Raw genomic sequence first — 22,599 nt, 5'->3', positions numbered from 1 at the left:
GGGAGTTTGTTCGAAAATGCGACAAATGCCAAAGACATGCGCCCATGATTCATCAACCCGGGGAGCTGCTCTACTCGGTCCTATCTCCATGGCCCTTCATGAAATAGGGAATGGACATCGTCGGCCCCCTCCCATCGGCCCCAGGTAAAGCTCAGTTCATTTTTTTTATAACTGATTACTTCTCTAAATGGGTTGAAGCACAGGCTTTCGAGAAAGTCAGAGTAAAAGAAGTGATAGACTTCATTTGGGACCACATCATATGTCGATTCGGGATGCCATCCGAGATTGTATGTGATAATGGAAAATAATTCATCGACATCAAAATAACTAAATTTCTCGAAGATCACAAGATCAAAAGGATTCTATCAACACCTTATCATCCCAGCGGGAACGGACAAACCGAATCAACCAACAAAACCATCATCCAAAATATTAAAAAGAGATTAACCAACACTAACGGAAAATAGAGAGAAATACTACCCGAGGTCCTATGGGCATACCGCACAACATCGAAATCCAGTACCGGAGCAACACCATTCTCGTTGGTTTATGGCGCCGAAGCTCCTATCCAGGTTGAGGTCGGAGAACCTAGCATCAGGTTTTGATATGCGACAAATGAGTCGAATAACGAGACCATGAATACGAGCCTAGAATTATTGGACGAAAAACGAGAAGCCGCTCTCGTCCGATTAGCCGCCCAAAAATAGCGGATCGAAATGTACTATAATCGAAGAACCAATCTTTGATATTTTAAAATCGGGGACTTGGTGCTAAGGAAAGTCACCCTCAACACCCGAAATTCGAATGAAGGGAAACTAGGTCCGAACTGGTAAGGACCATATTAGGTTCTCAAAATCGTCGGAAAAGTATCCTACAAGCTCGGTGTGATAAATGGTAAACAGCTACCGAGCAATTGGAACGTATCGCACCTAAAACGATACTGCTGCTAAGGTACGACCCTCCCATGTTCATTTGTATTTCGAAATTAACCCTTGCAGGTGTCCGACCATAAACAGGTATGGACTCTTCAACTCGAAGCCTTTAGGTCTGAAAGTATGCGTTGCACTCTTTTTCCCTTAGACTGTTTTTTTCCCAAATGGGTTTTTCGGTGAGATTTTTAATGAGGCAACCATTGATCGTGCTAACTTAGAACAATTCAACAGTATTCGAGGCCTCTTTACAATCAACCTCGAATACTGGGGGACATTACACTCGAATATAGCAAGATCGATGCAAGGAAATTACTTCATGGCAACAGGGTCTCGATAGGAAAAATTTGTAAGGGCCAAATGGTCAAACGAACCATGCCCACGTAGTTTGCTCGAGCCCTGACACAAATCATGAACGCATGTATAATGACTTATAGAGAGAAATTTCTTCTTTACCAACATCTCATATCTCAGAAAGGTTCTTCTGCTTCATAATCTCGATCAATTATGCAAACAGGCTTAAGGTCCGACCATGACCGGAGTTCGAACCATAACCCCAAATCGGGACTACGCATAAACCCTAAGGGCTACCTTAATTCGAGTTTGAGCAAACACTCACTCGACCATAAAGCCTAAGGGCTACCCTAATTTGAGTTCAAGAAAATACTCACTCGACCGTAAAGCCTAAGGGTCACATTAATTCGAGTTCGAGCAAATACTCACTCGACTGAAAAGCCTAAGGGCTACCTTAATTCGAGTTCAAGCAAACACTCACTCGACCATAAAGACTAAGGGCTACCCTAATTCGAGTTCGAGCAAACACTCACTCGACCGTAAAGCCTAAGGGTCACATTAATTCGAGTTCGAGCAAACACTCACTCAATCATAATGTCACGCCCCGAACCTAGGAGCGAGACATGCGCCCGGTGCCTCACCTAACCTGGCGAACCAAATTGCGACTAAGGGACTCTGAACACATAATGTCATACTTTGGCCATGGGGCCAGCTTGCAAGACAATTTGTGAAGCAAAATATAAAACTGAATGGATACTAGCGCTAACTAAACATCAATATAAAGCTAGGCTGAAAAGGCCGTCATAGCTACTACAGCTGACAAACCACCAAATTATACATACCAGGCCTACAAACCCAACATACTGCACTAACCAATAGGATATGTCTACAAGCCTCTACTGATAGATGTACTATGATCGGAACAGGGCCCCGACCTACCCATAACATATATACAGATATACATAAGATGTACACAACACTCTAGACCTGGCAACTCCGAAAGACGTGGAGCTTACCGATCAGGCTGAACTCGGGAAACACCTACTGAGGAGATCTACTCGTCTGTCTATCTGAACCTGCATGCATGAAATGCAGCGTCCCCGGAAAAGGGACGTCAGTACGAAATAATGTACCGAGTATGTAAAGCAATAACATAACTGGAAATTGAAACTGAACTGATAATATAATAACTGGAAGTAACTGGGAGTCAAAGATGATCTGGAGATATACTTACCTGCTGATACTGACTCAACTCCTTCAATATAGTAAGTAAAATAATTGTACGGCCTTATAAGGCTCGGTATATATAACTGCTCTGCCATAGTAGGCTCGCTCATAGGCGCTCGGCCATACTAGGCTATGTATCTCGACCATGCTGGGCTCGCTCATAGGCGCTCGGCCACAGTAGGCTCGGTATATAACTTTCCATCTGATCAGAGGTTGCCCAATAGGGGCCTGCCCATCGATTATAGCTCGATGGTAATGAAAATACTGTAATATTGTATATATAGGCTTGCTGCTCTCTTGACTAGAAGAAGACAATACTAAAATTGAATATAGAGTCTCAATAAGGAATAATATTGTAACTTATGAGACTAGAATAGTGTGAATAAATTCATGAATATGAACTTCTCTTTTTGTCTCATTACTAACACATGTAGATACGAGATCATGCCGAAATGAAGGAAGGCTTAGCCTTAACATACCTTATCACAATCTTTTCAATCACCAAGTTGAACTCACCTTTTCGCACCTTAATCTACAAGAATGATAATAATACTATCGTTAAATTACGAAAGGTACAACTATCGCACGACGAACGAAAAACCTATTTTGTATTAAAACGGGCAGCATCTCCCCTATAATCCTTACTTCCTCCAAATTCAAGATAACACCAACAATACAAGAACAGAACAATAACAACATATATACATCATTTTCCAGCCCTATATACACCATCAAATACTACAAAACAGCCCAACACACCCCAATCTCTTCGTATACAAAACGACCACCGTAGTAGTGTCAAACGACCCGAAAATGTTATGACGAACGACCAGCCAACCACCCTACATTTATATGGTGTTTATAAACCCCATTCCTCCTCCAAAACTCCACAAAATAGTAGTAAAACACGCAGCCCAATAGCAACACAAAACAGTCCACAAAACAGTCCGCTACAAGTGAATAACTCGAACTCACGGCTTCCGATCACCGTCCCGTGAGTTCTCACAAGTATAGAACGACTTACCATGAATTTATAGAAGAAAAACTGGATGAAAGAGAGCAGTAAACTCACCTTATTTGTTGGATAACTCAGCTCCTATCTTGGTTCTTCAAACTCTAGGTTTTACCTCCAATTAGAACTTGAAAGGGAGAGAAAATCAATTAGGGTTTGTGGGAAATTTTTGGGAGGATTCTTTGCAGAGCTTATGTCTGGTTATTATGCTCTATTTTAAGTCTAATATATGAAGAAAATAGGCCTTTAAAAGGCCTCTTTGGACGACCCAAAATGGCCCATTTTGGGGCTTTCATTTAAGCAAGTAGGTGACACACCTACTTGTCACCTAGAAGCTTGCGCAGTATCGCACAAATGCCCATATCTTTGTACTCCAATATCGTATTGACAAACGGTTTAATGCGTTGGAAAATAGACTCATAGATCTTTAATTTGATCGGTGGAACACCCCATAACTCTAAGTATATTGGGAGAAAATCGCAGTTACATTTGACCTAAAGTTTCAATAAAACTTATGAATGTAACTTGTGATGACTTTCATCGACTTTTGTTCCACAACTCGCTTGACTTCAAAACATAACACACGGATGTCATACGACTAATATAAATCATAACATAATATCCTTATCATGTTAATCACCCTAGTCTCACCCCAAAGGTACATGTTATAACATTTCCAACTTGTCGACTTTCGACGAAACATTATTTTATTTAATTCCTTTAGCTTCTGAGCTGTCCAACCCTCTTTGTACTTGTTGTTCGTGATCTTAAATATTTGTAACCTCATAGGTAACATGATTAACTTACTTTATATACTTTTAAATATTATCTCATTTTTGGTCCTACATTAGTTTGCTTACGACGCATTTTTACGTACAAAAATATAGGGTGTAACATCACTCCCCCTTGGGAACATTCGTCCTCGAATGTTTACTCTTAGAGACTTTGGAAAATTTTGCCAAAGTATCCTTCGTACACTAGGTTAAAACCAACCTGCACGTAGCCAGAAAACATACTATGCATGCTACACATGGCCAATCTTTATAAATAGCAGCAATTTGCCTCACCGACCGTAAATCATAAATATTGAAAGTGAAAAATAAAAGCTTACCTGATGACCTGCTAGCCTATATAGAGCTATGTTGTAGCGTCCCATCTCGAACCATATCTTCAGTTTGAAATAGGTGGGGGTATTTAGACTTCATTTCTTCCTCCGATTCCCACGTCATCTCTTCTACATTCTTGCTCCTCCATAAAACCTTTACGGAAGCTACCTCCTTATTTCGTAGATTGCGGATTTGTCGGTCTAGGATGGCAACTGGAATTTCCTCGTATGACAAGTCCTCTGTAATCTGTACATCATCTGTGGGCACCACTCGGGTAGGATCGCTAATGCACTTCCGTAGCATAGATACGTGAAAAACCGGATGGACAGACTCCAATTCTGAGGGCAACTCTAACTCATAAGCTACTTGGCCCACTCTCCGAATGATCCTATAAGGCCCAATATACCGTGGGCTAAGCTTGACTTTCTTGCCAAACCTCATCAGGCCCTTCATAGGTTATACCTTTAAGAATACCCAGTCGTTAATCCTGAACTCTAAGTCTCGTCGTCGCACGTCAGAATATGACTTCTGACGACTCTGAGCTGTCAACAGTCGCTCCCGGATAAGCTTTACTTTCTCTATGGCCTGTTGAACCAGGTCTGGCCCATATAACTCAGATTCCCCAATATCAAACCACCCTATAGGAGATCTGCACTTATGCCCATACAAAGCCTCGTACGGAGCCATCTGAATATTGGAGTGGTAACTGTTATTATATGCAAACTCGACAAGAGGTAGATGTTCATCCTAACTTCTTTTAAAATCCAACACACATACTCGTAACATATCCTCGAGCGTCTGAATTGTGCGCTCGGCTTGTCCATCAGTCTGTGGATGAAAAGCTTTGCTGAGATTCACCAGAGTCCCTAGACCTCTCTGAAATGACCTCCAAAAATGTGCTGTAAACTGAGCCCCACGGTCAGATATAATAGAAACTGGTACTCCGTGTAGCCGTACTATCTCCTTAATATATAACTTTGCATAATCTTCTGCTGTATATGTAGATCTGACCGGTAGGAAGTGAGCTGATTTCGTGAGCCTATCGACTATCACCCATATGGAATCGAACTTACGATTAGAACGAGGTAAACCCGTGATAAAGTCCATGTTTATCGCCTCCCATTTCCATGTCGGGATCTCTATAGTCTACATTAGCCCTCCAGGCTTCTGGTGCTCTATCTTCACTTGCTGGCAACTAGTACATTGGGCGACAAACTCAGCAATGTTCTTCTTCATATCATTCCACCAGTACACATCCTTAATGTCATGATACATCTTCGTCGACCCAGGATGGATGGAATACCATGAATAATGTGCCTCTGACATAATCCTGTCTCGTAGCCCTGCTACATCTGGAACACACAAACGACCCCTATATCTGAGAACCCCATCTCCCTTTAGCTCTAACAGTGGCTTCTTCTGCTGCGGAACTCGCTCTCTCAGCTCGACCAACTCTGGGTCCTCGTACTGCCTTTCCTTGACTTCCGCTATGAGGGATGATTTTGTAGTGTTTTGGAGTACAACTCCACCATCCTCAGAATCTACTAACCGAACCGCCAACGAAGACAATTGATGAATCTCTCTAGCTAATTGTCTTTTCTCGGGATCTACATATGCTAAGCTACCCATAGATCGGCGACTTAATGCATCTGCTACAACATTAGCTTTCCCTGGATGGTAGAGAATGTTAACATCGTAATCTTTCAATAACTCAAGCCATCACCTCTGTCGCAAATTCAACTCTTTCTGCTTGAAGATATATTGTAGGCTTTTATGATCAGTAAATACATCAACATGAACACCATATAAATAATGCCACCATATCTTAAGTGCATGGACAACCGCAGCTAACTCGAGGTCGTGGGTCAGATAATTCCTCTCGTGCTTCCTCAACTGCCTTGAAGCATACGCAATTACCTTCCCATGTTGCATCAGGACACATCCTAACCCGACACCTGATGCATCACAATACACGGCATAACCCTCTAGACCCTCTGGAAGTGTTAGAACTGGAGCTGAGATCAACCTGTTCTTAAGCTCTTGGAAACTCCGCTCGCAAGCCTCTGTCCATTGAAACTTAGTTTCTTTCTGTGTCAACTTCGTCAATGGTGCCGAAAGGGAAGAAAAACCCTCTACGAACCTCCGATAGTATCCTGCTAAGCCTAGAAAGCTACGAACCTCTGTCGGAGTGGTAGGTCTAGGCCAAGATTTCACGGCCTCAATCTTCTGAGTGTCCACCTTTATCCCTTCATCTGATACAATATGCCCCAAGAATGCTACAGACTTCAACCAGAACTCACATTTAGAAAACTTAGCATACAACTTACGATCATAGAAGGTTTGGAGTAGCGCTCGTAGGTGGTCCGCATGCTCATCCTCTGAACGGGAATAAACCAGAATATCATCAATAAATACTATCACGAACAGATCTAAAAATGGCCGGAATAGGCTATTCATCAAGTCCATAAATACAGCGGGTGCATTAGTCAACCCGAAGGACATGACTAGGAACTCGAAGTGGCCATATCGGGTCCTGAAGGCTGTCTTCGGAATATCTTTTTCCCGAACTCTGACCTGGTGGTACCCCGACCTCAAATCTATCTTTGAAAAGCATCTAGCCCCTGCAACTGATCAAACAAGTCATCGATCCTTGGAAGTGGATACTTATTCTTAATAGTTACCTTGTTCAGCTGCCTATAATCGATACACATCCTTAGCGAGCCATCTTTCTTCCGCATAAATAGTACTGGTGCACCCCAAGGTGAGGTACTGGGCCTGATGTAACCTTTCTCCAGCAAATCTTTTAACTGCTCCTTCAACTCCTTCAATTCGCCAGGTGCCATTCTATACGGAGGGACGGATATTGGTTGAGTTCTTGGAAGCAAATCGATGCTAAAATCAATCTCTCGCTCTGGAGGAATACCTGGAAGCTCATCTGGAAACACATCTGCATACTCTTTGACTACGAGAATAGACGGAAGTGTAGGTATCTCAGCATCTGCATCTCTAACTCGCACAATATGATAAATGCACCCTTTTGCGATCATTTTCCTCGCCTTCAGATAGGAAATAAACCTACCTCTGGGTGTTGGTGTATTACCTACCCATTCAAGGACTGGCTCACCCGGAAATTGAAATTTGGCTGCCTTTGCTCGGCAATCAACTGTGGTATAGCAAGCTGCCAACCAGTCCATGCCCATGATAGCATCAAAATCCATCATCTCTAGCTCAACTAGGTCAGCTGAGGTCTGACGACTACAAATTGTCACCGTACAACCTCGGTAAACCCGTCTAGCAATAATCGATTCTCCGACCGGTGTAGATACCGCAAAAGGATCACTTAGTATTTCAGGCACTATACCAAACTTCCTCGCGACAAATGGGGTAATATACGATAAAGTAGATCCTGGGTCTATCAAAGCATAAGCATCGTGAGAGCAAATGGTTAATATACCTGTCACAACGTCTGGTGAAGACTCCTGGTCCTGTCGACCCGCTAAAGCATAGATACGGTTCTGATTACCACTTGAACTGGAACCTCTACCTCTGCCCCGACCTCTACCAGCCGAAGACTGAGACTCGCGCCCTGAAGGATGCACGGACATAGATGATCCTGTTGCTGAACTCGCTGGTTGTGCCATTCCCCCGAATCTCTATTTGGGCAATCTCGCATCATATGCCCCGGACGCCCACATATATAACAAGCATCAGAACCTGCTCGGCATTAGCCCAAGTGTCCTCTACCACAGATGTCACACCGTGGAGGAAATGACCATGTCTGTGCAGATCCTTGCTGTCGCTGCAAACCCGATGCCCGTGAGCTCTCACCTGGTCCTGACTGAGTATAGCGGTCATACCTGTAACCCTGTAACCGAGGTGGCGGAGGCCTAGGTGGCCGTCCGAAGTACTGGGTCCTATAACTACCCTGAGATTGCTCTTGAGACCTGGGAAATCTCATCCTCTTACGTTGCCCTTGCTCAGCCCTCTCTGTACCCTGCTGCCGATGCCTACCCCTTTCTATATTCTGGGCGAATGCCTGAATCCGGGAGATATCCATACTATCCTGCAATGCAGCGGTGGCACATGCCTCGGTTAACTCTGGGGCTAACCCTGCTATAAACCTGTGAATCCTGTCCCGCATAGTAGCAACTATGGATGGTGCATATCTGGCCAATGAGTCAAAACGGAGACTATACTCTCGAACACTCATATTACCCTGCTTAAGGGCTAAAAACTGATCGACTCGGGCCTGTCGGATCTCCCGTGGTAAGTACTGGTCAAGGAAGGCATCTGAAAAATTCTCCCAAATAGCTGGAGGTGCATCACGTCCCCTGGACCTCTCCCATCCCTCGTACCAAAGGATGGCTATATCTCGAAGTTGAAAAGCTGCTAGCTCAACTGCCTCTTTCTCCGTGGCATGCATAACACGAAAGATCCTGTGAAGCTGATCTATGAAATCTTGCGGGTCCTCCCTCTGATCTGTCCCCGTGAACTCTGGGGGACTCAAAGCAATAAACTCTCGGACCCTTGAACTCCCAGACCCCTCAGAAGTTCCTGCACTAGCTGATGCCCTAGCCTGTTGCTGGGTAGCTACCAACTATGTCAACAAATGCACTGCACTCCTCAAGTCCTGATATGATGGAAGTGGAGGGGGAACTGGATGTGCGGTTTCCCTAGGAATCTTCGTAGTTGGTGGAGGAGCCGGTAATGGCTGAGTAGGGGTCTCGCCTTGAGCCTCAGACTAGGCCCCATCTACTGGGGGTACCCTGCTGGTCCCCTCACCTGCTGCTGTATCTCTCCTCTGGCTAGCCGTAGTCTTCATAGTCACCGTCATCTGTGCATGCAAACACCAACACATAAGTTTAATTCAAATTTCCTATAACTCAGTTCTATAGCACGATTTAGATTTCAAAGAAGGGTAACCAACTCCTAAATGCCCTGTAGTTCCCTGCTTATATAATGTGGTGCACAACACATCTATAAACAAGACCCTACTAGACACGGCTTGTAGACTTCCTAGGATAGAACTGCTCTGATACCAAGTTTGTCACGCCCCGAACCTAGGAGCGAGACAAGCGCCCGGTGCCTCACCTAACCTGGCGTACCAAATTGCGACTAAGTGACTCTGAACACATAATGTCATACTTTGGCCATGGGGCCAGCTTACAAGACAATTTGTGAAGCAAAATATAAAACTGAATGGATACTAGCGCTAACTAAACATCAATATAAAGCTAGGCTGAAAAGGCTGTCATAGCTACTACAGCTGACAAACCACCAAATTATACATACCAGGCCTACAAACCCAACATACTGCACTAACCAACAGGATATGTCTACAAGCCTCTACTGATAGATGTACTATGATCGGAACAGGGCCCCGACCTACCCATAACATATATACAGATATACATAAGATGTACACAACACTCTAGACCTGGCAACTCCGAAAGACGTGGAGCTTACCGATTAGGCTGAACTCGGGAAACACCTACTGAGGAGATCTACTCGTCTGTCTATCTGAACCTGCATGCATGAAATGCAGCGTCCCCGGAAAAGGGACGTCAGTACGAAATAATGTACCGAGTATGTAAGGCAATAACATAACTGAAAATCGAAACTGAACTGATAATATAATAACTGGAAGTAACTGGGAGTCAAAGATGATCTGGAGATATACTTACCTGCTGATACTGACTCAACTCCTTCAATATAGTAAGTAAAATAATTGTACGGCCTTATAAGGCTCGGTATATATAACTGCTCTGCCATAGTAGGCTCGCTCATAGGCGCTCGGCCATACTAGGCTATGTATCTCGACCATGCTGGGCTCGCTCATAGGCGCTCGGCCACAGTAGGCTCGGTAGATAACTTTCCATCTGATCAGAGGTTGCCCAATAGGGGCCTGCCCATCGATTATAGCTCGATGGTAATGAAAATACTGTAATTCTGTATATATAGGCTTGCTGCTCTCTTGACTGGAAGAAGACAATACTAAAATTGAATATAGAGTCTCGATAAGGAATAATATTGTAACTTATGAGACTAGAATAGTGTGAATAAATTCATGAATATGAACTTCTCTTTTGTCTCATTACTAACACATGTAGCTACGAGATCATGCCAAAATGAAGGAAGGCTTAGCCTTAACATACCTTATCACAATCTTTTCAATCACCAAGTTGAACTCACCTCTTCGCACCTTAATCTACAAGAATGATAATAATACTATCGTTAAGTTACGAAAGGTACAACTATCGCACAACGAACGACAAACCTATTTTGTATTAAAACGGGCAGCATCTCCCCTATAATCCTTACTTCCTCCAAATTCAAGATAACACCAACAATACAAGAACAGAACAATAACAACATATATACATCATTTTCCAGCCCTATATACACCATCAAATACTACAAAACAGCCCAACACACCCCAATCTCTTCGTACACAAAACGACCACCGTAGTAGTGTCAAACGACCCGAAAATGTTATGACGAACGACCAGCCAACCACCCTACATTTATATGGTGTTTATAAACCCCCTTCCTCCTCCAAAACTCCACAAAATAGTAGTAAAACACGCAGCCCAACAGCAACACAAAACAGTCCACAAAACAGTCCGCTACAAGTGAATAACTCGAACTCACGGCTTCCGATCACCGTCCCGTGAGTTCTCACAAGTATAAAACGACTTACCATGAATTTATAGAAGAAAAACTGGATGAAAGAGAGCAGTAAACTCACCTTATTTGTTGGATAACTCAGCTCCTATCTTGGTTCTTCAAACTCTAGGTTTTACCTCCAATTAGAACTTGAAAGGGAGAGAAAATCAATTAGGGTTTGTGGGAAATATTTGGGAGGATTCTTTGCAGAGCTTATGTCTGGTTATTATGCTCTATTTTAAGTCTAATATATGAAGAAAATAGGCCTTTAAAAGGCCTCTTTGGACGACCCGAAATGGCCCATTTTTGGGCTTTCATTTAAGCAAGTAGGTGACACACCTACTTGTCACCTAGCAGCTTGCGCAGTATCGCACAAATGCCCATATCTTTCTACTCCAATGTTGTATTGACAAACGGTTTAATGCGTTGGAAAATAGACTCATAGATATTTAATTTGATCGGTAGAACACCCCATAACTCTAAGTATATTGGGAGAAAATCGCAGTTACATTTGACCCAAAGTTTCAGTAAAACTTATGAATGTAACTTGTGATGACTTTCATCGACTTTTGTTCCACAACTCGTTTGACTTCAAAACATAACACACGGATGTCATACGACTAATATAAATCATAACATAATATCCTTATCATGTTAATCACCCTAGTCTCACCCCAAAGGTATATGTTATAACATTTCCAACTTGTCGACTTTTGACGAAACATTGTTTTATTTAATTGCTTTAGCTTCTGAACTGTCCAACCCTCTTTGTACTTGTTGTTCATGATCTTAAATATTTGTAACCTCATAGGTAACATGATTAACTTACTTTATATACTTTTAAATATTATCTCATTTTTGGTCCTACATTAGTTTGCTTACGACGCATTTTTACGTACAAAAATATAGGGTGTAACACATAAAGCCTAAGGGCTACATTAATTCGAGTTCGAGCAAACACTCACTCGACCGAAAAACCTAAGGTCTACCTTAATTAGAGTTCAAGAAATCACTCTCACTCGAACATAAAGCCTAAGGGCTGCCTTAATTCGAGTTCGAGCAAACACTCACTCGATTGAAAAGCATAGGGGCTACCTTAATTCGAGTTCGAGCAAACACTCATTCGACCATAAAGCCTAAGGGCTACCTTAGTTTGAGTTCAAGAAATAACACTCACTCGACCATAAAGCTTAAGGGCTACCCTAATTCGAGTTCGAGCAAACACTCACTCGACCATAAAGCTTAAGGGCCACATTAATTCGAGTTCGATCAAACACTCACTCGACTGAAAAGCCTAAGGGCTACATTAATTCGAGTTTGAGCAAATACTCACTCGACTGAAAAGCCTAAGGGCTACCTTAATTCGAGTTCGAGAAAACACTCACTCGACCATAAAGCCTAAGGGCTACCCTAATTCGAGTTCGAGCAAACACTCACTCGATCGTAAAGCCTAAGGGCTACATTAATTTAAGTTCGAGCAAACACTCACTCGACTGAAAATCCTAAAGGCTGCCTTAATTCGAGTTCGAGAAAACACTCACTCGACCATAAAGCCTAAGGGATACCTTAGTTCGAGTTCAAGAAATCACTCTCACTCGACCGAAAAGCCTAAAGACTACCTTAGCTCGAATTTGAGAAAATCATTTCACTTGAACTCTATTCGTCAAGTCTAAAAGCTATCTCAGTTCAAGTTCAAACATTCACTCGGGGACTATCTACAAGAAAAGGTCGAGTTCGAACATTCACTCGGACCTTCAATTAATTATCCCGTGCTAAGGCACTTTTAAGCCTTTGTATAAATTAACAAGAAAGGCAAAAGATTCAGAGGCCATAAAAGAAAGAAAGTTTTATATATACCAGAAATCATTTACAAGGGCACCATGGCCCTATCAAGTTTTTCTACAAAAGAACAAAACAGTCTTAAAAGAAAGAAGAAAAATACTAAAAGGACTTAGTCCTCTCCAGGAGCAGCATCTTCACCTTCGAGGCCTCCTTCGCTCTCAGAACCGCTCATACTCCCAGTATTATCATCATCGGGAAAGGCCAATACTCTGGCTTTGGCTTCGAGCCCCTTTTGCATTCTCGATCTCGGCTGTAAGATCGAAGCCACAAGCGTGGATCTCCTCTAGAGTCTCCCTCCGAGATTGGCATTTAGAATGCTCGGTAACCCAATTTGCTCGATCTTGAGCAGCCTCGACAACCTCTTTTGCTCGAACCTGAGCGACTTCAGCATCGAACCGATAAACAGCCACCATTGCATTAGCATTAGCCATGGCTATTTCGGCCTCAGATTTGGCCACTGCCAGTTCTGAGGCTAGTCTCTCTCGATCAGAAGTCACTGACCCCAACCGAGACTGGAACTTCTCGATATTCTTGGCTTGCACCAAGGTTTTCTCTTTTAATCTTTAGAGTTAGACCTCAGCCGAAGCCAGTTGTGTTCAGGCAATCTCTTTCTCTGAGGCGAGGCGGTCCATGTTCTTCTTCCACTCCTCGGCCTCCAATTTCACTACATTCACTTCAGCACGAAGCTACCTAATCACTTCAAACTTTTGCTCAACCTGCGGGATCGAGTTATTAGCCATCAATTCCGAGTCAATATCAATAAAACCAAAGATTCTTTGTACTTGCTCGGCCAGCTCAGTTTGTTCTTTCCGAGATACTTCCATCTCGGCCTGAAGTCTTTTTACTTCTCCTTCTCTCTGCCCACCGAGAATCTTTAAGGCATCTCTCTCCTCGGTAAGCCTTCAAACTTCGGCCTTGTACAGGCTCAGCTCCCCTCGGGATTGAAGAAATGCCTCGTGATGAAGCACAGAAGCCTACGAAAATAAGAAGGGATTATGCAAGGAAAGGAAAACACAAGTATGAAAATTAGCAAAAATGAACTTACCCGGTTTAGAGCTTGTTGGGCTTCGTTAAAAAGGCAAGGCACTCCCACCTCACTCGAGCTTTTTTGCGGAGCCTCCGAGTCACTCAGACCGGTGATGTTTCTACGCCGATAAAATAACCATGGAAAGGATCCTTCCCTCCATGGGCTCTTTCCCCGTGACAAGTTCCCATAGCTTGAGCGTCACGTATCATCGATTGGGAGAAAGAAGGAAAAGAGGGGGAATCCCCGATCTCTATGGCCCCGAGTAGGTCTTTTGGGGCACCGCCTCCGTCTTCGGGAACACCAAGCTCAGTTTGTGCACCGGCATTCACCGCCTCTTCGACGATCTCTTTACCCCGAGGAAATAATCCTCGGTCCCCAAAGGCTCGGGAACTCGAGTCGAAGTCCCCTCCCCGACCTCATCAAGCCTGATCGAAGCAGTATCAACTCCCACCGATACCGAAATATTCTGAGTATCGGTGCTAGCCCGGGCACGAGCCAACAACCCGAAATCAGTTTCTTCTTCTTCTTCTTCTTCTTCTTCCCTTAGACGAAGGACTGATTCCATAGTCAATGGGATTATGGTTCCCTTGGGCTTAAGGACTGTCCTCTTCTTAGGTTTCTGACCCTCGGAATCCGAGGTCCTTTTTCTCTTACTTTCCTTCAACAACTTCGAGACAGGCGGTAAAACTTCTTCACCACCAGACGGGGGCCTCATGACCGCATCTTTTCCGAGACCTGTGAAGGGAGAAGATAAGTAAATTTATGCTTCGAATAAACATGTCACCTCGAATGACAAACGAATCGGTAGACCAAAGTGAAAGCTTACCATGAGTACGAGCTTCTTATTGACCCTTAGACAAATCGCGCCATGAGCGCTCGACAAATATTGATGTCGATAATAGGTTTTTGACCCAGTTCTTGATGGGGAACCGCACTCGGCATCCAAGCAACTGCTATGTCAAGAAAAACACTGATAAGAAAAGATGAAGAAGTAAAAACAACAAAAACTAAAAATGACATCACACTCACGGTTCATATTTTATTTCTCGGGAAATGGCATACTCTCAGTCGGGATTAGGTCCGAGGTCTTCACTCGAACAAACCGGCCCATCCAGCCTCGATCCTTAACTTCATCTATGCTCGACGTAAACACCTTGGTGGCACGACGTTAAAGCTTTATCCGCCCGCCTCGGTAAAGTCGAGGGCTATACAATCTTATAAGGTGGTCGAAAGGAAGCCCATTGATTTTGCTTACAAAGAAACGGATCAAGATCACGATCCTCCAGAAAGAAGGATGAACTTGGACGAGGGTCACCTGGTATTTCTTACAAAAATCGATGATGACTGGATCGAGGGGACCAGCGTGAAAGGGTAAGTGTAAATACTCAGATACCATTTCACGTGGGTAGTGATCGATTCCTCCGGTGTCGGTATCACGACCTCTTTGTTTACCCAATCACAATCTTTCTTCACTACATCAAGGAGACTTACCGGTATCGAGCATATATATCTCGATACCGGCTCGCATCGACTGGCAACCGACGAAGGTTTATCAACTTTAAAATCGAAATCAATAACACATCCCCGGGAACGATTTCTTCAAGGCGTGGCTCCACCACTGGTTTTCACCGGCCGGCCGAGATGAGGAAGCAACCTCTTTCTGAGGAACGATTTTAGATATCTTGGCCATTTAAATTTTCAAAGAACAAAGATGACGGGAAATTAAAATATTTTGGTGTTTGGTGAAGAACAAGCAAAAAGATATTCAGAACCTGGAAATAGATAATTTTGGAGAAGACAAAGAACTGTGAAGGTTAGAATGAGAAGAGTTGAAAGTAAAAGTTTAAAATGATTAAGGAAGGGGGCTATTTATAGGTTACACAATGACGGTTCAAAATTGGCAGTGACCGACCATCGACTGACGCGCATTTAATGCCTTGGTAACTGAACCGACGGGACATTTGTCACATACGTCACAATTGGGCTCAATGCAGACGTCAGTGTGTATCTAGTCAGAGGTTGAAAAATTATATCGTTTTTCGCCACATCCTTTTCGAGAAACGAGGGGACTATCTGTATACGGTCAAAACCGAGTTTGCCCTCGTGTGACTGATCAAGTTTGGGGCATGATGGACCGAGGTTCGTTATTATAATATTGAGCTATGATGTGAAGTCGGGCTGCTGAGTTCTAGCCCTAGGAACCGATCAGGGTCGGGAACAGATGAGATCGATATCGAGCCCAAACAGAGGTCGAGACCCAGAGACCGACCAAATACCGAGACCAAGTCAAAGTCGAGCTCGAAAACCATAGCTCGAGTCAATATCGAGCCCGAGACCTAAAGACCGATCGAGCTCGAGTCAAGGGACAACAAAGCCGTTATAGCCGCACTAAGGGAGAGAATCTCGGTGGAAATCAAGAAAAAGCTAATTAACTAATCTATCATGGGATCCCCACTATGTATTTTTAATTATACTCAAAGGAGGATCCCTCCACTATATGAAGAGTGGCTATCATTTATGTAAAGGACATTGAACATTGAGACATCAATACACTCTCACATTTCAAAGATTATTAATATTTATACAGAAGTATAGTAGAGATTATCCTTTTTGGGGGTTTTGGACATTGATTCATCCTGTTTCTTCATAAATCATTCTATACTCAATTTGGTTTGTATTTCATTCATTTTTTACAGTCAATATTCGATATATTTCTACTTATTTTTTCAATTTGTACCAAGTTATACCACGTATCTTTAAAATTACGTATAAATTAAACTCTATCCGTTTTTCGAGTAAACACTTATAAAGAAAAAATTAATATGTATGCTTTAGAAGTTTCACTCATTTTGCAAAACAACGAAAACATAGATTTTCTTCGGAGAACGAGGGTTCTTGGGGAAGCTTTTCTTCGTCAATAAGTTGGAAGAAATAGGGAATGACTTTTCTTTTGTATTCTAGGCACCACAGTTGGTTTTTAGACAGATTCTATTAGTTAGACTAAAAATGTTTCACTTTAATAAATTTAAGGGACTAAAGATGGTGAGGTTATATTTAGAGGACAGAATAGACCTAACCTAATACATAAGTAGGGACAATTTTGGTCAAATCTCACTTTGGGACGGACCTTTTATTTTTGAGCATTTCGTCCGAGGAAAGCGGAAGAAGCACAAGGTAGCAGTGTTTGAAAATTGAAGGCTCTCCGCTCCTTTCTATGGCGATATTGAAACTCGCTGGATTCCTACGCCCCAGGTTCTCTGCTTAAACCTCTGCTCTCTGTTTTCACGATACTCTCCTAAATGTATTACACAAAACCCCTGCTTAAACCCTAACTGCTCTTTTTTCCTTTTGTTATCCGATGCTCAATTTCCAATCTTATTTCTCCCTTTTCCCTTTTCCCTTTATTCGAAAATGGACGCGTATGTTTTCTTTTACAAGCATGGGTTATGGAAAATACCCTTGACCTTTAGTCAATTAATATAGATTTGGAAGAATGATTGGTTTGAAACGCTGTGATCATTTCCATTTTACTAGGAAAAATCGGAGCCAATCTCAAACTTGAATCTCCGTGCACTGTTGATTACTCTCGAACTTTGGTGTATATACACTTCCCATTTTGGATTAGATGCCAAATATGCCTGTTAAAAGAAAAAAAGATAGACGCCAAATATAAGTTAAAGCCAAGCACAAGCGTGTGACCTAGTGGTCAACGAAGTGACAATGAGAGAAGAATTATGAGGTCTCAGATTTAAATCTCAGCGTTGGCAAAAAACACTAGGTGATCACTTCCCATATGCCTAAGCCTGGTGGAAGCAAGGAAGCTGACCATACTTAAACTACTACTTCCTCTCTTTCAAAAGGAATGAATCTATTACTATTTGGGGAGTCAAGCAAGGTTTTCTTTGACCATGTTTTTTTCAAATAGGTTTTAAATATTTTAAATTGTTAACTATTGTGACTTATAGTATTTCTTATCTATTTCAGAAAACTTAAAGAATTTATACCCGAATTCACACTGAGAATAGTCAATTTGACTCTCGTAGTCCGAAAAGGTTCAAACAAATTGAAACAGAGGGAGTATAAATTTATTAAGGAAAGCAGATCAATTGGCTTAAGGACTCAGAAAAATAACTGCTAGCGTGCAGAGTGAGGATAAACTTTCTAACATGATGTTACTGATTAAAAAAGAAATAGAATAAAACTTTCTAACGTGAAGTTTTTCTCTCTGCTTAGTAGGAATCAGTTGTTGCATAAGAGATTGCCTGGAGAGGGTGTCAGAGATTCCATATGGCAGCATGCCATCAACACTCTTGCAGGTTTTTCTACTGTTAGACAGAATATTGTGGCTGATGGTATAGAGAAATTTTCCAGATATTTATGAAGTCTCTATGTGATATTTTCATTAATAAGTAGTAATGTTAGATGTTGATGCTATTGGAATCTTTTTGTCTTATCTCTTGACAGCAGGAAAATTGACAGGTCGAGTGTTTGCTCCCTACTCAGTATTTAAAGGCAAGGCGGCACTTTCTGCTGAACCTAGACTGCCCACATTTAGCAAACTGGATGTATGATATTTGTTACCTTTTTTAAAAATAGAATCGTCATGTTCAAATGATGCTTCCTCTCATCCTTTCTTCTTCTTATAGTCTGGAGGTGTTAAACTCAATCGCCGTGGTGTCATTATGTTGACATTCTGGCCATCTGTTGGTGAGCGCAAATATGACTGGGAAAAGAGGCAGGTAATCAATGTGCTTATATAGTTTGCAAATAAGAGCAACTTATTTCCTTTTCACCTCAGTAGTTCCTTTTTTTATTTTTTTTTTATTTTATAAAATACTAGCTCCAATAAGTTGCAACCATAATTTCAAAACAACCAACATTAAGATCCCAAAATCAAATTACAGTGCCAGCAATAATCAAAAGGCCTATTACTCTAAACTTTTTTACTCTTCATTAGCAGATTCCACGTTCTTGTTGTTGTTGTGCTTCCTAGCATACCTCTGGTTCCTCAAGAACTTGGGATCAATCCCTTTGGTGGAGCTGTGACAGTGTTTCCTGGGTTTCTTGATTCCATTCCTGTGAGCCTTGTACGACTGATTGTGAGCTGTGTGTTTCTTCGACTTGGCCATTTTTTGTCCTTGATTTCACAAACAACTGCAGCCGGCGTTAGGGTTTTCAGTAGTGATGAGCTCTCAGTAGTTCCTTCCAATCAACAGTCTCTCATTCTCTCTAATGCAGTGAGTCAAACAAACTTAATTTGAGCTTACACATATTAACGGACATTAGATATAGCAGGATCTTATTTTCTGCTTTTAGGCGTCTTCTTTCAGCTTTTAATGCTATTCTAGGCTGCAAAATTTCTTTCTTCTTTGCTGGTTATTAGCAGAGTCCAAAGTCTCTGGCATTGGGTTGATTAGTCTTGTATGAGCCACTAACTTATAAGTTTATAGTAAGCTTGCTTGTAAATTTCTCGTTAGTGTTGCATTGCTGCTTGGTCTTCCTTAGAGATATTAGTCATCTATAAATCCGTCCTTTTTTCTTTTCTCAAATATCCATCTGTATGCTACTTATAAATGAATACCCATCTGTATGTTTGCTGCATCACTCTCTCTTTCTCTTTCTCTACTTGTACGTGTTCACATATCTGAACTCTGACTTGACTGACAGATAATTCAACATATTGCAGTTGTTTGCTTTATCAGCAACAGAGGTTGGATCATTGATAAGTATCGGGACCAGAGATTCTTGTGAATTCTTCCATGATCCTTCAATGCTATCAAGGTTGATTGGCTGATTCGTTATTTTGAGTAGATATATCATATATATACATATATATTGATTACGCACTTTTAGATGGGATCCTTGTGTCCTACTCATTAGTAGTTTCCCTTAATTTCCTATCTCTTACTGTATATCTAAGCAAAAGTTAAATGTTACAGCAATGCCGGTCAAGTAAGAAAGAGCTTGTCATTTAAGCCTAATGCTGATGGCAGTGGTTATTTCGTTTCATTGAGTAAGTCTCAATCTGTATGTGCGCCTGTTCACCTTTGCTATTAAATTTTTCTTTCAACCCATTAGATGCTTTCAAAGTGTCACCATCTGTTCTGTAATGGGTAGCTATCCATGTTAAGGATCCATGGTATCCTTAAAGTAACTGTTTTAGCTGCATGTTCAAGAAATGATATACTATATGTTACATCCTTTTCCTGTATGGCGTCTTGGTGCGTTTCTTTCATAATTTGGCCAGCCAGCACATGTTAATATGTTATTAGTGCTCATAATTAATGCAGCATTTTGATTTTTTCCTTTATGCAGGTGTGGTCAACAATAATCTCAAAACCAATGATCGGTTTACTGTTCCTGTTACTACTGCTGAGTTTGCTGTTATGCGGACAGCTTTCAGTGTACGTTCTTCTAAGATGCTTTTGTTGTAAAAGAATCTGTTTCCTATTACTTTGAGATGCTTCTGTTTCCTTTTATTGTCCTAGCTCTGAGTTCGTTAGTGAAATATATATGATGGTGGATGAACATTTTATATCAGATAAATGGAGCTGTGAGAGAAAGAAGTTAAAATGGGAGTCAGAACCTCGTACATCACCATCTATCTAGCGATTGTCTTGTTTATAAGAAAACGTTTTTATTCTTTACACGAAAATGAAAAAGCATACAATCTTTTGATGGGCAATAAATGAACCTCATATGACGCTCATTGGAGTGAATGCCTTTATTTTGAGATTTTTTGAGAAAGTTTTGAAAATTAAGTTTTCCAAACAAAGATATGATGGTGATGTACGAGGTTCTGACTCCCATTTTAACTTTTTTCTCTCACAGCTCCATTTATCTGATATAAAATGTTCATCCACCATCATATATGAAAATTAAGTTTTCCAATCTTTGCAATAAACAAAGAGTTTTTGAACGCTCTGAGTTCGTTAGTGAAATATATATGATGGTGGATGAACATTTTATATCAGATAAATGGAGCTGTGAGAGAAAGAAGTTAAAATGGGAGTCAGAACCTCGTACATCACCATCTATCTAGCGATTGTCTTGTTTATAAGAAAACGTTTTTATTCTTTACACGAAAATGAAAAAGCATACAATCTTTTGATGGGCAGTAAATGAACCTCATATGCTCATTGGAGTGAATGCCTTTATTTTGAGAAATTTTTGAAAATTAAGTTTTCCAAACAAAAAAATTTCTGGGAATATTAAATGTATTTTATCTATTGTTCGCCTCCTTTCATTTATTCTAATCTGTTTGACTTTGACGGCTTACAAGTTGTGTACTTGCAATCACATTCTCATTCAAAGTGATCACCAAGTAAAATGTCCTTTTCTGATGCGTGCCTTCTACAAATGTCTCTCTATTGGTTTGCAGCTTCATTTGATTTTTTGGCTGTTCTTCTTTAAGATGGAACTTTTTTTGCTGTTGTTCTCATTGTCCATTTATGATTTTGGTCTCCTAAATGTAGTTTGCGCTGCCTCATATCATGGGATGGGATCGCTTCACTAATCAGCCTTCAGAAAGCATCTCTCAAAGCCCCTCAAAAGTGGTTCCACAACTTATGGAGACGGAGTGGGATAGATGAGAGACTATATGTTTATTGTGTACTGTACTAGTCTCATTCTCCTATGAACTAGGTTCTCTTTTTAGGTTCTACCGAAGAAGAAAATGTATGTGAATTAGCTAACTTTTCAGAAAGACTCAAACATTTTGGTTGTGAAAAGGAACTTGCTTGCCTTTCTGTCTTTTGGGTGCAATGTAAACTTAAGAAGCGTCTGGTTCTCTTGCATCACAGGTTGATTCTGTCTTATTGCTCTAGACTTCCTGCATATGATCAGATTAATTTCAGAGTTGAAACTATGGAGAATATATATCCTGTGTAGTGTAGGGCAAACAATTACAGTCCGTTAAAGTGGAATTGAAATCTCCATACCAGCTTGTGACACAGCCAATGTGTCTAATTAGCTCGAAATGCAGTGGCTTGAATAAATGATGTGTCTAACACCAGGCATCTCGTGACTTCACACTGACTTGACGGTTTATTTTGTAGACTTGCAAAAGCAAAGATATAGAGATGTTTTGGTGTTACAATCGTTTTCATTTAATCCGCCTCGACCCATGACCTAATGCCCTAATACAGTTATAAATATATACTAAAACATACTAGATTTTACTAAAATGATCCTAATAATCCATTTGGCACGGTTCGTTTTCACCGATTTGGTCGGTTTTCACAAAAACATGGACACCCCTTTAGCCACATATTATACAAACCCTATATACCAACTTTCTTTCTTTTGAAAGTTCTTAGTCTAAAACACTCCAAGTCACGCTGTACTGTGTACATTACAACCCGTAAATATTTACTCCAAAGTAATTCAGTACATTGCTGTGTATGGGTAAAAACCGGGATCATGATATACTCCGGCCTCCAACAGAGTAAAACGAGCTTGAGATATGATTGCAAATGATCGGAACCGAAGCAAAGA

General features: G+C 41.4%; 1 protein-coding gene across 8 annotated transcripts; it reads left to right on the top strand.

Annotated features, from left to right (window-relative positions):
* Positions 1–17,196: 17,196 nt before the first annotated feature.
* On the top strand, positions 17,197–21,899 carry LOC107825932 (single-stranded DNA-binding protein WHY2, mitochondrial). 8 transcript variants are annotated; one of them, XM_016652864.2, is made up of 8 exons: positions 17,197–17,355; positions 18,337–18,419; positions 18,571–18,668; positions 18,750–18,842; positions 19,790–19,884; positions 20,043–20,116; positions 20,419–20,507; positions 21,579–21,899. In XM_016652864.2, the coding sequence occupies exons 1-8, from the start codon at positions 17,318–17,320 to the stop codon at positions 21,693–21,695; spliced, it is 687 nt and encodes a 228-aa protein (XP_016508350.1). In that variant the 5' UTR covers positions 17,197–17,317; the 3' UTR covers positions 21,696–21,899. The 8 variants fall into 8 exon arrangements, with proteins under 8 accessions (XP_016508350.1, XP_016508347.1, XP_016508345.1 ...); XM_016652861.2 differs by having other exon boundaries at positions 18,568–18,668; XM_016652859.2 differs by having other exon boundaries at positions 18,337–18,455.
* The last annotated feature ends 700 nt before the right edge of the window (positions 21,900–22,599 follow it).

Source organism: Nicotiana tabacum, chromosome 4, assembly GCF_000715075.1.
Source record: "Nicotiana tabacum cultivar K326 chromosome 4, ASM71507v2, whole genome shotgun sequence".
In the NCBI taxonomy this organism is placed as follows: domain Eukaryota; kingdom Viridiplantae; phylum Streptophyta; class Magnoliopsida; order Solanales; family Solanaceae; genus Nicotiana; species Nicotiana tabacum.
Note: the sequence above shows the minus strand (reverse complement) of the source record. Positions and strands in the feature narration are given on the sequence as shown.